Here is a 17,500-nt window from a genome sequence, read left to right as displayed (position 1 = left end):
TTCAATTATTAATGTTTATTCTGTATTGTACCCATACTCAAACATGTAGGCCTGTTTGGAATCTCCTACAAATAAATAAATGCATCTAAATATGACGCAGCACACATATACACATACATGCACCCATCCCCTCTCCCAGACAAAGGACAGGACTCAAACACTTCCCATACCATCCAAGACTTCCCTAATTGTTAGTTGTCTTATGAGCTTTAGACATAATTCAGCTCAAAGTGCTTTTCCCACTTCCTTTGCATGAACTTTCTCCCACTGCTTATGTGTCACATCCAACCTGAGGTGTGTGAGCGTGGGGAACAACATGACCGTAGCTCGAATGTTTCTGGTGCTTCCTGAACACAGACAGGGTACTAGGGTTTCTGCGGATGTGGTGTTGTCTAACCAATGGCAGTTGAACTCTGGTTTGTTCTAGAACTTAAGTGAAGCCTTGGACTTCCCCTTTATAGTTTCAGACTGCTGTGTGTGGGTTTGTGCATCTGTAGCTTTTAAAAGGAGAGTACGTTTGTGTGTGTGTGTGTGTCTGTATCTGTGTATGACTGCACGTTTTTGTGCGTGTGTATGGTATAAAGCAGTGGTTCTTAACCCTTGGGTCACGACCCAAATTTGGGTCGCCAGAGTTTCTGAAAAGGTCGCGAGACGAATTCTAAATGTAAAACCTTTTTTTCAAGCCATGCTCCCTCTGTCCATAAGGGAATCCCTGCCCCCAGTTCTGACATTCTATATAAGCCGGTAATGGTTTTGCATGTAGGCCTATCTAACGGTAACATGTTCGAACATTCAGCCAATCAAATTTGCATATAAGATATTTCAAATGTATGCAACATGTATTGCGCAATAATATGCTCTGACATGACCGGAGAATGTCTAGAGGCGACTAGTGTAGGCAAAAAGTCAACGTGTAAAACGAGTTCCAGCTCTCGACTTCTTCTGAATAACCAAAGAGGGAGTTTTACAGGCGTGTGACCCGGTACTTCTGAAATATGGATTTACGTATTGCGTGAATGGTGAGCACCCGCCGTTGTGTGTGCCATGCAACAAAATACTGGCTAATGAAAGCCTGAAGCCTTCGAAATTGCAGATACATTTTGAAGCAAAGCAGGCCAACTGTCTATAAAGATAAAGACTTTTTTTTTTTTACGTATGAGCCAAAACCTCGAGGCATCCCAAAAAAACAAAACAAACAAAAACATTTTTTTTTAACGTGCCATCACTGTTTAGGTCTCCTACCGGCTAGCTCAGAGCAAAACGTCCCATACGGTTGCAGAAGTTGCCATCGTTTTGTGCACTGCACTCATAGGTGAAAAAGAAGCAGCGAACTTAAAGACAATTCCCGTGACAAACGACACTGTTCATGTGAGGATATGTGACATGTCAAATGATGTTGAGCAGCAGCTCACTGAATGTCTCTGCACTTTTGACTATATCGCCTTACAACTCGATGAATCCACAGACGTGGCTAGCCATGCCATTCTCTTGGTTTACGTGCAGTATGTTCGGAATGATGACTTTGAAGAGCAGCTCTTATTTAATTCAGATTTGCCAACATTTACCACTGCAGGCAGCAGAGATTTTTTTCTGCAATGGACACATAGGCTACTTTATCTCAATCAGCTCTCCTGGTCAAAGTGTGTTGGTGTGACAACGGATGGGGCACCCTAGATGACAGGAAAACATTCAGGGATCTCATTTACTATTTGAACATGTCCATTTCTCATTAAGTAGTTGAGCATGTAAGTAAGGATTTCTCTTTTAAAAAATCAACATAAGTCCTGTGATAAGTGGAACATGTTAGTCCATCTCTGACTAAAAAGGTGAACATGTAAGTCCATGGATTCTTCTTAAGATGTATGGCTAAAGTCCATTTTTGTTCAAAGAAGTTCAGAAGTCCATGATTGCATAACTGATCCTGACTTTAAACAGTTGCATGTGTTTCCAATGGTTAAACAGTGGTAGAGTATTAGTAGTGGTAGTAATCATAATAATAAAATAATAATACAATAGTTAAATTATTGGCCTGATGATTCATGCTGATTATTAATTGTTGGGTCGCAACTGCACTGTTATCTAAAAATGTGGGTCATGGAGCAAAAAAGGTTGAGAACCACTGGTATAAAGGACTTAAGGTGTGTGTATGTGTGTGTGTATGAGCATAAGGGTGTATAATGGAGAATGTGTGTGTATATGTACGTATATCCAGTGCAACTGTGAGCTTGTTGATGCATAGGGCAGACACAGGAGCACATTGGCCCATCAGTTGGGTGATGACAGGGGTGTGTTTGTGTGTGTGTGTGTGTGTGTGTGTGTGTGTGTAACCAGTGCTACCCTCACCGTGAGCTCGTTGATACAGAGGGCAGACACAGGAGCGCGGTGTCCCCTGAGTTGGGTGATGAAGGCAAGCTTGTTGAGGTCCCAGATGATGCAGGTGCGATCTCGAGAGCCACTCACCACAATGTGGTACGCAGAGGACGCAGTCAGGCAAGTCACAGCATCAGTGTGGCCCAACAGAGCCTGAAAACACACACACACACACACACACACACACACACACACACACACACACACCTCTTAGAAGAGTGATGACTAAACTCATAGAACATTTATGGAAAACCACGCTATAAAACATTTATGCTCACAGCAGAACACACATATGTGTTGTATAATATTTCAAATAATAACTCATTATCATTGGAGACTATTAGCTGCAATAATGAGCACATACTTTTGTATCATCTGATCAAAACATTTCAAATGTGTGAGTGGGAGTATTTGGCAATTGTCTCCCCTTTGTAGATGACTGTGTGTGTGTCTGTGTCTGTGTGTGTGTCTGTATGTATGTGGGGGCATTTGGCCTTTTATCACCTGTTTGAGTGCGCGTGTGTATGTGTTTGTGTGTGTGTGTGTGTGTGTGTGTGTGTGTGTGTGTTTGTGTGTGTGGGTGTGTTTGCGCGTGCACTCTTGGCCAATGTTCACCTGTTTGAGGGCTAGAGTCTTGGCTCTCTCTTTGGCGGTGCCGGTTTCCCAAACACAGATGGCCGTGCTGGTTCCTCCGGTTATGACCAGCTTGGGGTTGGGGCAGATGGCACACAGGATCTTGCCCCACTCCGACAGACACTCATACACAATCACGGCCTACAGGGGGAGACACAGAGCCCAGAGTCAAACTATTATTTAATGTCAAGCCTTTCCTTTTCCTATGCCAAGATATGTAGTTTCAGGAAACATACTAAGAAAAAACACACCCATCTACAGCTGCACTGGCAAACGGATACAACAGTAAAAGACCTGTGGTAAAGCATTTACATTGTGTAATAGTGTGTTTACAATGTTAAGAGGGCACTGATGAGCATATCATCTATTTCAAATATACCATTAGATGCAGATAACATTTCTGCAGCTGCAAACTAAGACATTGTATCTTATTCAATATGGCATTTCACCACTAGATAACACTGTTGTGCAGCAACAGCAAATAGAAATGCCAAACAACACTGGTATTCACAGCAAATCTCATAAACACCACAACCACTGCGACATCTCTGCCTCTCACCACACCCACACCTCCCCCTCTCTCCCTTTCTCTCTCTCTCTGCAGGAGGCCTCTCTCTCTCTCTCTTCAGGAGGCCCCTCTCTCCCTCTTCAGGAGGCCCCTCTCTCCCTCTTCTGGGTGAAAACAGCTCTAGGATCAGTGGGGGCCCAGGCAGCGCGTGATGCAGGTGTTTACAACTGATTTGACAGCAGCATTCCTTTAGTTACTGCTGAAGTGAAGTTATGTTAGGTTGCCAAGTCATGGCGTGTTTGGGTGTGTGTGCTACTGCAGTGTGTGTCAGAAAAAGAGACAGAGAAAAAAAGAGCGCAAGAGAAATAGAGAGAGAGTCTGCCTGCTTTACAGGTGTACAGTCCTTCTTACACACACACAGACACACACCCACACACAAATGCAAACACACACACACATGGGGTCTCTGACCTTGTCGGACTCGTAGTTGGCCAGGCGACAGCTGAGGTCTGCATAGCCCCAGGCAAATGTCTTGTTCCAGACGGGTGGGGCCAGGACCTTATTCTGCTCCACCGCCAGGACGCCCTTATCAGTGCACACTATCTGCCCCACAGGGTCCCTTAGCTCTGTGAGACACACACACACACACACACACACACACACACACACACACACACACACACAAACATAAATGCCAACAGACACACAAACATGCACACACACACAGATAATTAATTCATTTCAGTGATGCTGCAGTGTCCTGGTGAAAACAAAAACTAAAAAAGGTCACAGCGATCCAAAGGGGGTCAGCCCAGACAGCTCCACAGCCAGTCCAGAGCAGAGCAGCTCCTGCTTCCTTCCCCCCTCTTTTATAATATCATTTCATTTGAGAACATATGCAGTTTACAAATTCATATTTAAACTACAACAGAGCATAAAATAATGAGAACCTGAAACGAGACGAGAAATTCTATTGGTGAAGCACACTAGAATTGAATGAGTGCATAAAGCAGTAAATCAGAACAGAGCTGATGAGGTCAGTCACCTTTGACCGGGACGAGGGAGGGCCGCAGGTTGTCTAGGTGATGGAAGAAGATCTTGTCAGTGCTGGAGCTGAGGGACACCGGCGCGCTTGCCGGTTCACCGTTGGTACGGCCACGCACTCGCTTGGGTGGATGGGGCTTCTTAAATAGCTGAAAACACACACACACACACACACACGCACACGCTCGTAAACATATAATGTCATCTTAAGATGCTAAAATCTGGGACCAGACATGAAAGACCTCTATCTTCTGAAACAGAAGATGACAGAAACAGAAAGATCTAGAAAAGCCTTGCTGTAGTATGACTTCCCTCATGTTAGCCCAAACATTCAGACAGGTTTGATGATGCATTGCATTGCCATGGACACGGTTGTGTTCTTACAGTCCAGAAACGAGACAGTTAGACAGTAGGCTGACCAAAACAAGTGAACTCAGACTTCAGATAGACACTAAAAGATGTCGTCTGCGTCCTCCTACTTGCTAGCCTAGTCCTTCTGTGTGTCACCTGTTTGGGGATCTGGCCAAAGTTGTTGATGAAGCCGATGGTGGCGGTCTCCTTGAGCGGGTCGTTGATGTTGTAGATGTCCACCTGGCCCTCGTAAAAGAGGTGGTGGAACACGTTGACCGCCTCCACGGCCGGAGGACCCTGCTGCTTGTAGCCGAAGATCAGGTCGATCCACTCGTGCAGGTGGGAGCTCACGTAGTCACACTCCAGGGCCTGTGGACGGAGAGAGGGTTTATGCTTTAGCCCCAGACCTGGACAGGCCATCATGGACTGGTCTACACCTCATGGGGAGAGTGAAAGTGAAACGCCTGCTTAATGCAGATAACACTATCTGCTGCTGTCGCCTACTGCACAGGGACTACAGGAAAACCTCTCTCTATTCTAGAGGAGTACAGCACAAGCTGGGCCTTACAATTTAACATGGACAAATACAAAAAAAAATAGTTTTCCAGAGAATACGTTTAGGATTAAGAGTTTGCTCTTCTTGCTACTTTGGCACTGCAAAGACTTCACAGAAAGAGCATGCAAAACATATATGAGGATTAAATCAATGTGTGAGAGCATGAGAGGTCTATGTGAGAGGAGGAGAGGTCTGATTGAGAAGAGGTCTGTGTGAGAGCATGAGAGGAGGTCTGTGTGAGAGGAGGTCTGTGTGAGAGGAGGTCTGTGTGAGAGCATGAGAGGAGGTCTGTGTGAGAGCATGAGAGGAGGTCTGTGTGAGAGCATGAGAGGAGGTCTGTGTGAGAGCATGAGAGGAGGTCTGTGTGAGAGCATGAGAGGAGGTCTGTGTGAGAGCATGAGAGGAGGTCTGTGTGAGAGCATGAGAGGAGGTCTGTGTGAGAGCATGAGAGGAGGTCTGTGTGAGAGCATGAGAGGAGGTCTGTGTGAGAGCATGAGAGGAGGTCTGTGTGAGAGCATGAGAGGAGGTCTGTGGGAGAGCATGAGAGGAGGTCTGTGTGAGAGCATGAGAGGAGGTCTGTGTGAGAGCATGAGAGGAGGTCTGTGTGAGAGCATGAGAGGAGGTCTGTGTGAGAGCATGAGAGGAGGTCTGTGTGAGAGCATGAGAGGAGGTCTGTGTGAGAGGAGGTCTGTGTGAGAGCATGAGAGGAGGTCTGTGTGAGAGCATGAGAGGAGGTCTGTGTGAGAGCATGAGAGGAGGTCTGTGTGAGAGCATGAGAGGAGGTCTGTGTGAGAGCATGAGAGGAGGTCTGTGTGAGAGCATGAGAGGAGGTCTGTGTGAGAGCATGAGAGGAGGTCTGTGTGAGAGCATGAGAGGAGGTCTGTGTGAGAGCATGAGAGGAGGTCTGTGTGAGAGCATGAGAGGAGGTCTGTGGGAGAGCATGAGAGGAGGTCTGTGTGAGAGCATGAGAGGAGGTCTGTGTGAGAGCATGAGAGGAGGTCTGTGGGAGAGCATGAGAGGAGGTCTGTGTGAGAGCATGAGAGGAGGTCTGTGTGAGAGCATGAGAGGAGGTCTGTGTGAGAGCATGAGAGGAGGTCTGTGTGAGAGCATGAGAGGAGGCCAGTGGTCCCCACCTGTCTGTGCACCCGGATGAACTCCCGCGGGTCTCCTTTGGCCCAGGGGGGCAGAATCACGTCTCCCAGCCTTGTGCCGTTCTGTTTGGCGCCTGTAGGGATCACCAGAACATAACACACACTCAGATCAAAGGGACCTCACACACACTCAGTTAACACTTCTAAAGGTGTGTGGTGTGTCTGTGTGAAAGATAGAGAGATAGTAGTGTGAGTGCGAGACAGAGAGAGAAAGAGTGAGAGAGACAGAATGAGAGTGAGTTTGTGTGTAGGCCTATGTGAGAGTGGGTAGGCCTCTCACCCAGGTCAAAGTTGTTGGAGTTGAGCATAAACTCTGGGAGGTAGAAGAACTCTGGGATGAGCTCTTTGACGTCAGCCATGTTGTGTTTGGAGGCAGACATCCAGGCCTCCCTCACGCTGTGGAACATCCGGTCAGCCAGGTCAAAGTGACCTCCCTGCAACCATGACAACCCAAACCATGAGAAACAGAAGAATCATAGCATGTGCAGAATGTTCTGTTTTTTGCGAGATGTTTGTGTGTGTGTGTGTGTGTGTGTGTGTGTGTGTGTGTGTGTGTGTGTGTGTGTGTGTGTGTGTGTGGGGGGGGGGGGGGTGTGGGTGTGGGTGTGTGTGTGTGTGTGTGTGTGTGTGTGTGTGTGTGTGTGTGTGTGGGTGTGGGTGTGTGTGTGTGTGTATGGGGTGGTGTAGTGATTTGACACTGAAGTGATATTGCACAGGGGTGTTCTCACTTCTGTTGTACACATACCGACAAAACACACACAAAAAATGCGTCTTGAGATCCAAAATAAACACAAAAATAAAGGACGCATTGAAGCTCATAACACTACAAAACACCCCTGAAATTATACCTTAAATTAGCCTTTAAAATTGTTTTTTAAGTTTGAACATTAAGTAGATTTGTCCCTCAAACAGAGAACACTGACCTCTTAAATAACAGCTGAAAAGGCTCTGTTTAATATTTCCTTAATGTATAATATGCAGTGATCAAAGTATGTATAAAATCGCTTGTGTGTCTACTTCTACTGTTACTAGTCTATACGTAGTGACTCTGTGTTGAACTGTGTACAAACAGACACAAAGTGATTGCATTCTTATCTCAACAGTTCACAGTTCCTATTTTAATCATTTGTACATTAAACGTTTGTACATGTTTTAAAAGCAGTAGTAAAAATCACTTGAATTTTGATTAACTTGGGGGAAAGACCTCAATCATGCTTTGGATCACATATTTCATTTGAATTTAATTTAATATTAAGGGCTTGGCTAAATTCAAGGAGCATGCTTGCAAATAGAAAAGGGACAGCCCAGCTGTGCTGTTCAGCAGATAAAGCACATCAAAGGACAAACTCCACAGCACAACCACATGAAGGAAAACACACAAGCACACTACACCAGTCTCCAAGGCTCAGACAGTTTACATCCATCAGCCTGAAGTAGATGTAGGTATCGTTTTATATACAGTCACAAACAAAGACTTGTGGCTATAGAGACACACGTTTGTGTTCATAAAACAACAGCAGAGGAATGTTCTAGATGTTTGAACCGGTGTTAAGGGTGTTGAGGCCAGTGTTGGTGTCCCTGTCATGGTGCTGCTGCCTCACCTGTAGGCGCAGGAAGATCTGGGTGAAGGGCTCCATCCTCACCAGGTAGGACGCCACGATCATGGCCGAGGAGTAGTGAGTGCCGTAGTGGTAGGCAGGCGTCTCACCTGAGGGGGAAACACACACAAACACACACACAGGGTCACACACACGCGCACAGAATGGAAATAATAAACAAACAAGACAAAGACAAGACAAGACAAGACCTACTTTAGCCTGCTGATGGACACATTTTTAAATGGCAGCAGTAGCTATTTCCTCAGGGAGGGCTACTGTGTGTGTGTGTGTGTGTGTGTGTGGTGCTTTTGCCTGTGGATCTAAATACATATATGTAAATGTGTGTGTGTGTGTGTGTGTGTGTGTGTGTGTGTGTGTGTGTGTGTGTGTGTGTGTGTGTGTGTGTGTGTGTGTGTGTGTGTGTGTGTGTGTGTGTGTGTGTGTGTGTGTGTGTGTGTGTGTGTGTGTGTGTGCGTGCGTGCGTGCGTGCGTGCGTGCGTGCGTGCGTGCGTGCGTGCGTGCGTGTGTGCGTGTGCGTCTGGGTTTGTCTATGTGTGTGTGTGTGGTGCTATTGCCTGTGGATCTAAATACAGATATGTAAATGTGTGTGTGTGTGTGTGTGTGTGTGTGTGTGTGTGTGTGTGTGTGTGTGTGTGTGTGAGAGCTGTAACCTGACGCACCTGTGGGATCCTCCCAGTCCTTAAACCTCTTCTTGTACTGGATGAGCCGGTCGTCTGTCTGGGCACCCATGGGCTTGGACAGGTTGCGGAATGTCTTTGGGTTAGTAAGGTCCAGTTCCTGTGGGAGTCAGGTGAGAGACTCAATAAGTAAGGCTAATACAGTAAGCATGGACCACATCATACAGTAGATTACAACAACTAGTTATTAGTCAGGGTTCTGACGACAACAACTCTGTTGCTGAATGTGAAATCATAACCTCTGACTCAATTCAGATTTCTCTGTTTAATTCCCTAACAAATACACACACACACACTCACACTCACACGAAAATATTCGAGTCTCTAAGTTAACTTCTGAATACATTCATTATGTATTGTGAAACATTTTGAATTCCAGAGCGCGTGGTCGGCAGCAGATACCTCGGAGTCGAAGTCGGCCAGGATCCAGGGGAAGACGGGATACTGCATCAGGTCGTTATAGGAGCGGCCGGCCAGCGTGTTGAGATGCATCAGGTACTGGAAGTTACTGATCTCTCCTCTCTGTTAGGAACACACGAGGCTGGATGAGGCTTACACAATGACAGACTCAGGAGTAACAGCCACCAGAACCCTTCATCTTGGCAGTGCTTTACACAGCCCTGGTCATTCGTAACCATTGATATAATGTTCAAAACTCAATCACACGCTTGGAGTGAATGACAGTATTGCTGTAGTTATTGCATACGGCTGGTTCCTGATCTCACCTCCCATCTCTGGGTGACAGACTTTTCTCCGACCAGAGTGCTGAGGAGACCCGAGCTGAAGGAGGGAAGACAATCAGACAGTTGAGAGTCAGTCTGAGGCCCCATTTCGACTCTCTCTGTTGAATAATAATACAAGCGTGTGTGTGTGTGTGTGTGTGTGTGTGTGTGTGTTTATGTGTGTGGGTCTGTGTGTGTGTGAGTGTGAATGTGTGTGTGTGTGAGCGTGAGTGTGTGTGTGTGTGTGTGTGTGTGTGTGAGTGTGTGTGAGCGTGAGTGTGAGCGTGTGTAGGGGTTTGACTTGTGTGTGTTTGAGTGATTGTGAGACATGTGTGTAGGTTCAGAGGAGGACGCTCACCCCTGCTCCACACTGGTGTTAGGTCTCTGGCCAGAGACAGACTCAGAGCTGTCAGCGAGGGAGGGGACCACAGCCAAGAACCTGCCAGCAAACACATGGACAATTAAGCTTGGAGGTTTTATATTCTTAATGCTTGTTTATGTAGATATAAATACTTACATAAATACATAATCATACATTTACAGAGAGAGAGAAAGAGAGAGAGAGAGCGAGCATACCTCTGGTACACTTTATTCCGTACTCCTTTCTGGAAAGACAGTAGGTAATTTCGTCCATCACCTGAGAACACCTCTACTGCCATTGGCTAGAAAAACAACAGAAGAGTGAATATTAGTGCGACCAACATAATGACAGAGACCGATGGGCATAACAACATCTAGCCTGAAAGTCTGTGTGTGTGTGTGTGTGTGTGTGCATGCGTGCGTGCGTGCGTACGTGTGTGTTTGATTTCCACTCTCACCTGCAGCAGGTAGCGGCGCTTGTGCACCTCCCTGATGTCCTCGTAGGCGAAGATGCTGCAGGTCCTCTTCAGCATACTTTGGCCCTGACGTGCTCCTCTGGGAATGATGGGCTCGTGCAGGCTATACACACACAAACACACACACACACACACACACACACACACACACACACACACACACACACACACACACACACACACACACACACACACACACACACACACACACACACACACACACACACACACACAAACACACACACACACACACACACACACACACACACACAGACAGACAGACAGACAGACGTGTGCACACACAGACAGAAAAAAACAAAAACGTTAACGTACAGAAATGCATTCAATACATGCAGACAAAGCATGAAAAATATACACAGGAACACACACAGACAAACATGAACGTGAAACGTGAAAACACACAAAGAGACACAAACACACTCCCTCTATTCTAGTCAATGCCGTAATTAACCCCAGGGTGAGTCCATGGAGGGCTTCTGGAAAGGTTTTGTGTATAAAAAGATCCCCTGGACCAGGCTGCAGCATCATTGGGGAATGGACCAAATCAATAGTGTCTGACATTCAGACAGCTGTAAGGTGACCTGGCCTTACTTAGAAGACCCAGACTCCGCTGAGCAGGGCTCTATTGACTCACTGTGTGTCATCCTCCAGTATACTTAACTCTCTGCACTCTGTATCTACAAATACTAGTTTCAGTATGTGTACTTACTACACAACTATCGTCCATTTTCATTGACAACTTTCCAAAACTTTTGCATTACTTTTCGAGGTCCCTTCATTGCATTTCGATGACCTTTCACAACCCACAGTACACACTTTCCCTGTGTGTGTGTGTGTGTGTGTGTGTGTGTGTGTGTGTGTGTGTGTGTGTGTGTGTGTGTGTGTGTGTGTACATCAATGACAAAGCTCCATGGTGGTTCTTACTTGGACGGGAGCGTCTCAATGTCTCTGATCTCACGTGTGATGGTCATGGTGAAGCCGTCAATGACGTAGAAGTGCTCCTTGCCAAAGAGCAGCAGGCCCTCGCTGGTGTCCAGGCCCTGTACGCGCGCACACCGGTACATGTGCTGGATCTGTGGGGGCACACACAAGTGCACGCGCACGCACACGAACACGCACACGCACACACACACACACACACACACACACACACACACACACACACACACACAGACACACCAATGTCACCCCATGTTTCTCACACATAAATTACCTCACAGTTGGAAAGGAAAGACTGAAACCATTTGCTACAATCTCTGAGCGGCATATTTATATTAAGAAGTATTTTAATCTGAACGGCTACTTCATCAAACTAGTTTGTCTTATTGCAGTTAAAACGGCAGTGATTTTGATAATCAATTTTGATAAAGCAATCGCAAAATAATACAGAAGTTCCATGACTTAGTAATAATAAGAAAAAAACATGACATTCATGTGGTTCTTTCACAGAAAGGCACCCTGGTACATTCACACATGAGTTCCTGACATGTACCAGGGTGCCTCTCTGTGAAAGAATCACATGAATGTGATCAAAGCCACTGATGTGGAGAGACCTAATGGCTCGGAAGAGGGCAGGCTGAAGACTTTCATACGACTTTTTCATAAAATAATTTTTTTGATGAGTTATTTAACCCATGATACATTTTTTCTTATTCAGTTATCCTCAAAGAAGTCAGAAGCAGAGCATTCCTCGTTCGTATTAAGCTGTGCTGTAACTTTCTCTTTCCTTGATGAGAAGCATGGGTGTTTTTTAGTGAGCCTGACCTATCTGAGCTACTCTTTAAAGTGTCTTTCTCTCTGTGTGTGTGTGTGTGTGTGTGTGTGTGTGTGTGTGTGTGTGTGTGCAGGAGGAGAGGAATCATGCAGTCCACTCAGGTCAAAAACATGAAGGGCTATGAGTGTGTGAATGTTTGGGTTCACTAAATGTGATACAGCAGTGTGAAGAGGACAAACAGAGCAAAAGGCCTTACTGCTTTAATGTACTGTTTGAGCGGCAACTCAGGGAATAGACATGGTTCATCTGTGTGGGGGAACATCAGAGAGACTAACAGAAAGATGCACAATCCCTGATAGAAAGACTTAAGTCACAGGAGGATGGTGTCTCTTTTTAACATGCACACACACACACACACACACACACACACACACACACACACACCTTCTCTCCCTCTTCCAGGAGGCGCAGCAGTGTGGTGTTGTCGGTCTTCTGCTCCTCCTCTGCTCCTGACTCCAGCAGCTGCTCCTGCAAGCCCTCTTGACTCTCCTCATCCTGACCGTCAGCTGTGGAGCGCGAGCGCTTCAAAGGAGCCTTAACCAGACCTGCATACACACACACACACACACACACACACACACACACACACAGTCACATTAAGCTCATTTTACAGTCAGGCAAGTCATTATCTTCATATGCATCAAATACACTTGTACAACCAATCATGCACACACACTAGGAATACTCATAATTGTATCACACACGCACACAACACACACACACACGCACACACACCTTCCCCCTCCCCTACCTTTGACCCTGGCGATGGTGTCCTCTCCGTGCTCTGGCTCGTGTGGCGTGGTCTCTCCCTCTGTGCTGTGCTCCACTGAGTGCTGGTACATGCCTGGGTTGCCCGACAGCAGCCGCATGAAGTACTCCTTACTGTCGTAGCTGATGGCCCGCCGGTACCGCACCGCCTTCTGCTCCGACCGCAGGGCAGAGGAGAGGCAGAGAGAGAAAGTCAGAAAATGGAGGATGGAGTGAACTCTTTTTGGTTACTTTTTGTGTGTTTGTTTCTTTAAATTAAGGCTAAATAGCTCAGATGGGATAGCAGAATGTGTGCCTCCACAGCTTAGGAAGGGAGACAGGTGGACAGGCATTCCACTCCATAGACATATATAGATATCTATGTTTCACTCTGTCTATCAACAGTTTCCTCCATCATTTTGGAGGCTATGGCCCCCTGATCACATTCATTTACTGTTGAAACAGTAGGAATTCTAATTGCATTGACACACACAGACACACACACAGACACACACACACACACACATACACACAGACACACACAGACACACACACATATACACACACACACACACACACACACACACACAGAGAAACACAGCGACTGAGTGAGAGGCTGCAGCATGCTGTGGCTGTGTCACACCAGGCCAATGAACAAAGACTGGTGGAAGAAAACCCTAGCAGAAGCTTTGCATAGACTTATTATTTATATGGGTGTGCTTATGTGTTTGTAAATGTGTGTATGTGTGTGTTTGTGTGTGTTTAAACAGTAGTGTATAAACACGCTGTAGTAAGAGACTGTGGATTTATGCGTAAGAGGCTTAAGGCCTCTGCTGTCTTGGCCCACATGGGGACCAGATAGTCCCACTGGTGCAGTGTTTGTTGTTTCTCAGCGGCAACACACTACCAGCCCAAACATGCCAGGCACATCTGATTTACAACTTAGTGCGTCACGAGGACCTCACTGGGAAATGAGTTTGCACTGTTTACATACCAGACATCATAATTACCCACTGTGTGGTTTGCCAGGACTTAAGCAACATTCTTCAGTGTGTCCTAAAACTTCTGATCAGACTTAACTATGTAAACTGCTTAGGTGCACCAAACAGCGAGTACACTGATCCCGTTAAGCCTTACGAGGCAAAAGGTCAAATATCTGAGCCCCTTATCAGAGATGGATAGAGAGAGAGAGAGAAGAGAGAGAGAAGAGAGAAAGAGAGAGTGAGAGAGAGAAAGAGAGAGAGAGAAATGAGAGGGAAACGGAACCAGCTGTCATGGCCATTCTTCAGCAACATGCAACCACACAATCTGAGCACGGATCACTCTTTTATGCAAAGGTGACTTGCGGAATGTTTTCATGTTTCCACAGATACCTGGAGAGGGGCGGGGAGGCCAGCGCCCATTAAGGGCACAGGAGGCGGGGCCTAAGTAAGAAGGGAGTGAAAACTGTAGATGATTTGACCATTGATTGCTTTTAAACACTTGCAACTACTCGACTACCTGGCACCACAAATAATCAAAACAAATGAAATGAATTAAAAAAAGAAACACATGAAATTCACACAAACATTCGAAACAAATGTCCAAACAAATAATAGCTGATTTTGTAAGGCAGGAGAGTACGGCATTCAGGATATCCACGAGTTCACTGTTGCACCAACGTCTAAACCAATTATTCGAGCCTGGTTAGACTCACACAACGCACTTGCGTCATGCACATTAACATTGCTGACAAAGAGGGCCATTCAGGTGCAGATTAGTGACCTATTTCAGCCTAACTTCCACCTTGACATTTAACTGGAGATACAATGACAAAATCTATTATGCAGAAGGGCGTACTGAATGCGTGACAAATCAGTTTAGCATAACTCCACAGCAATTAGATAGCACAGTGATACTAATGAAATGATATAGCTTAACCTTTCAAGGCATCATGAGGCTGAACCCTTGTTGAGTTCACCAAGAGGTTTCTGGTGGCAAGTAGGTTTTATTTACTGTATTTACCATCCACAAAGCTACTTTCATTTTAGAACACTTCACACAATTGGTACACACTGGCCAAAAGTTCTGCTTTAGGTCAGTGAATACTGCAGATTAGGGCTGAACGATTAATTGCATTTGCGATAAAATCGCGATATGAGAAAAAAAATCAATTTGTTGTTCTTGTTTCTGTAATGAGCAGTAACATAAAAATGTAAAATGTGGGAAAGAATATTTTACATTAAATGTATCTAATATTGTGTTGGTCATATTTAAGTCTTTCATTACGTTTTGTTGGGGAAAAAAAGAGGATAAAATAAAAAAAATCCAATATTAAATCGCAATAGTGGGGACATTTTTTTTTTTACAATTAGATTATTTTCCCAAAATTGTTCAGCAGATTATTGCCTTAGAGGTTGGATAATGAAGTGCTGTGAAATATGACAAATAACAGAGAAGAGGTAGATTAGAGGGCCTGCAACCCAAGGTTAGACCAGGGTAAGCAGAACACAAAACATTCAACACAACTTGTCTTCATTGTGTTTGCGGGTGGTCTTACTGCATTATTAGTCATAACTGAACAGTATGTGGTGTCTGCTGGACAAGAAAAACAACAATCCAAAATGAATCTAAACGGACGTCACTGGCGAGGCACACGGCAATAGTGGCTCACCTGGTGGGGGCCGGAGGACGGCTCCTGTTCGGGTACGAAGGGGTAGTGGATATAGAAGAGGTCGTTGCGCACCATCTTCTTCCTCATGCGGCAAGGGCCCTCCGTCATGTCCAGCTCGAACTTGTCCAAAATAGAACCAATGGGAGGTCCCCACAGGCCGCGTTCCCGTAGCAACTCATACTCAATGCCCGCCCACTCGTCAGTCACGTACTTAAGCGCGTTCTGCTGCCTCTGTTGAGAGAGAATGGCAGAAAGAGACATTACACAAACTGACTGGAATTCATCAAAAGAGTTACCAAAATGTCCAAATACGGAATTTCGATTGCAATCAATAACAATCTGTTTACAGTGTCTAGGGGCAACCTCATTTCTAATTAGGGTTGGGTACCGAGAACCGGTACCAATACGGCACCGGTTCCATACAACCGATACCTACCCGGACCGAAATGCAACGCAGATTTCGGTGCTTCCTTTCGGTGCCTGAGCAGATAATTTTTTTTTTTTTTTTTTTTTTTTTAATTAAAATTTTTATAATTTAACAAAACTAGCGATAGCTAACGAGAAGTAACGTTAGTGGCGTAGATCTTTCCGAGTACGATCTGTATACTTTTTTGTGTTGATAACAGATTTCGTGGGGCACATATAAAACTGCTCCATCTCCCAATATAGACTCTCGCCTGTGTCGCTCACGCTGCATTCCGTATGGGACTAGTGGAAACGGGATTTGTGTTGAGGAGTTGCCATGGTAATGGGTTGACTTGCGTGTGGTTTCGGTTTCAAGATAAGTGTGGTTGTTCTAAGCAGAAGTTGGATACGCTTTATTAAACGGAGAGCTACCGTCTCATCCAAAGATATTCCTTCTCAATGTGAGTTCTTAAGAGAGCACTAACTAAACTTTTAAAGGGGCAGTACACATTCACGAAACCAGTGGGTTTAAATAAATGCAAACTAATTAATATTTGTTTTACTCTGAAGGCAAACATGCTCATATTTCTGCAAAAGTATTACTTAAGTGTGAAGTGTGTGTACAGAGTTTGTTATGTATTTATTTATATTTATTTAAGTATACTGTACAGTTGTTATAAGTTAATATATTGTTCATAGTTTGAAGTTAAAAGGTTTGAAGCCAAGTGTTTTGTATTTATTTTTATTTATAGTATACCTTAAACAGTTAATATATTGTTAAATTTGAAGAAAACTATTTGCCTTGGCAATAAATAAGCCTAATGTCTTTAATTAAAAAAAAAAAAAGTATCGGTTCTGGCACCGTTTAGGCACCGGTATCGTTTTAAAAGTATCGGTTATGTACCGGTATCGGAAAAAACCCAAACGATACCCATCCCTATTTCTAATAGGAACAAACTTTGAGCAGGCCCAGCTCGAAAGGGGGGCCCCCATCAGTGAAAGAAAATGGCTGCTACTGTTCACTTTGCCCTCTTTCTTGCACAGTGTTCATGTCAATGCATGCCCCACTGGCTCATACATGAAAGCTCACCCTTCAGGGAATCTGATTAGTTCTCTGACCGGAAGCTGCGTTTGTGAGCTCAGTCTCTCTCCCCCCACCCACCCCCCACCCACCCCCCATCCAACTAAAGATGAGCTTCATTGGGAGGAAATGAACTGAGGCCAGCCCAGATGTGTGTGTGTGTGTCTGGGTCACACAAACCAGGTGGGTTCAACTGAGGGGCATTAAAGCCATACAAACAGACAACCAGCGGCCAAGGCACCAGACAGCCTAGTCAGCATGTCCCTGGTACAGTTAAGTGAAATAGAGAGATGCTGAGACTGAGAAACTTTGCAAAAATCAAAGGAAACTTTCATTAAATAGTGAGAAAGAA

The 17,500-nt window shown here is 45.2% G+C and overlaps 1 protein-coding gene across 1 annotated transcript in view; it reads right to left on the bottom strand.

Annotated features, from left to right (window-relative positions):
* wdfy3 (WD repeat and FYVE domain containing 3) overlaps positions 1 to 17,500 on the bottom strand; it is a 90,110-nt gene that overhangs the window by 8,814 nt on the left and 63,796 nt on the right. Inside the window, exons 41-58 of the mRNA XM_080852753.1 lie at positions 15,663 to 15,893; positions 13,014 to 13,182; positions 12,647 to 12,807; positions 11,413 to 11,561; positions 10,450 to 10,570; positions 10,208 to 10,293; positions 9,990 to 10,070; positions 9,635 to 9,689; positions 9,312 to 9,431; positions 8,892 to 9,009; positions 8,215 to 8,321; positions 6,894 to 7,047; positions 6,596 to 6,687; positions 5,063 to 5,275; positions 4,557 to 4,704; positions 3,983 to 4,137; positions 2,986 to 3,144; positions 2,344 to 2,523 (exon numbers count right to left, since the gene is read on the bottom strand). Coding sequence (XP_080708879.1) covers positions 2,344 to 2,523; positions 2,986 to 3,144; positions 3,983 to 4,137; positions 4,557 to 4,704; positions 5,063 to 5,275; positions 6,596 to 6,687; positions 6,894 to 7,047; positions 8,215 to 8,321; positions 8,892 to 9,009; positions 9,312 to 9,431; positions 9,635 to 9,689; positions 9,990 to 10,070; positions 10,208 to 10,293; positions 10,450 to 10,570; positions 11,413 to 11,561; positions 12,647 to 12,807; positions 13,014 to 13,182; positions 15,663 to 15,893 — 2,499 coding nt within the window. The remainder of the gene's footprint in view (positions 1 to 2,343; positions 2,524 to 2,985; positions 3,145 to 3,982; positions 4,138 to 4,556; positions 4,705 to 5,062; positions 5,276 to 6,595; positions 6,688 to 6,893; positions 7,048 to 8,214; positions 8,322 to 8,891; positions 9,010 to 9,311; positions 9,432 to 9,634; positions 9,690 to 9,989; positions 10,071 to 10,207; positions 10,294 to 10,449; positions 10,571 to 11,412; positions 11,562 to 12,646; positions 12,808 to 13,013; positions 13,183 to 15,662; positions 15,894 to 17,500) is intronic.

This window comes from Sprattus sprattus, assembly GCF_963457725.1.
Source record: "Sprattus sprattus genome assembly, chromosome: 15".
NCBI classification, from domain to species: domain Eukaryota; kingdom Metazoa; phylum Chordata; class Actinopteri; order Clupeiformes; family Clupeidae; genus Sprattus; species Sprattus sprattus.
The sequence above is the reverse complement of the archived record's forward strand: the minus strand, read 5'-3'. Positions and strand labels throughout refer to the sequence as shown.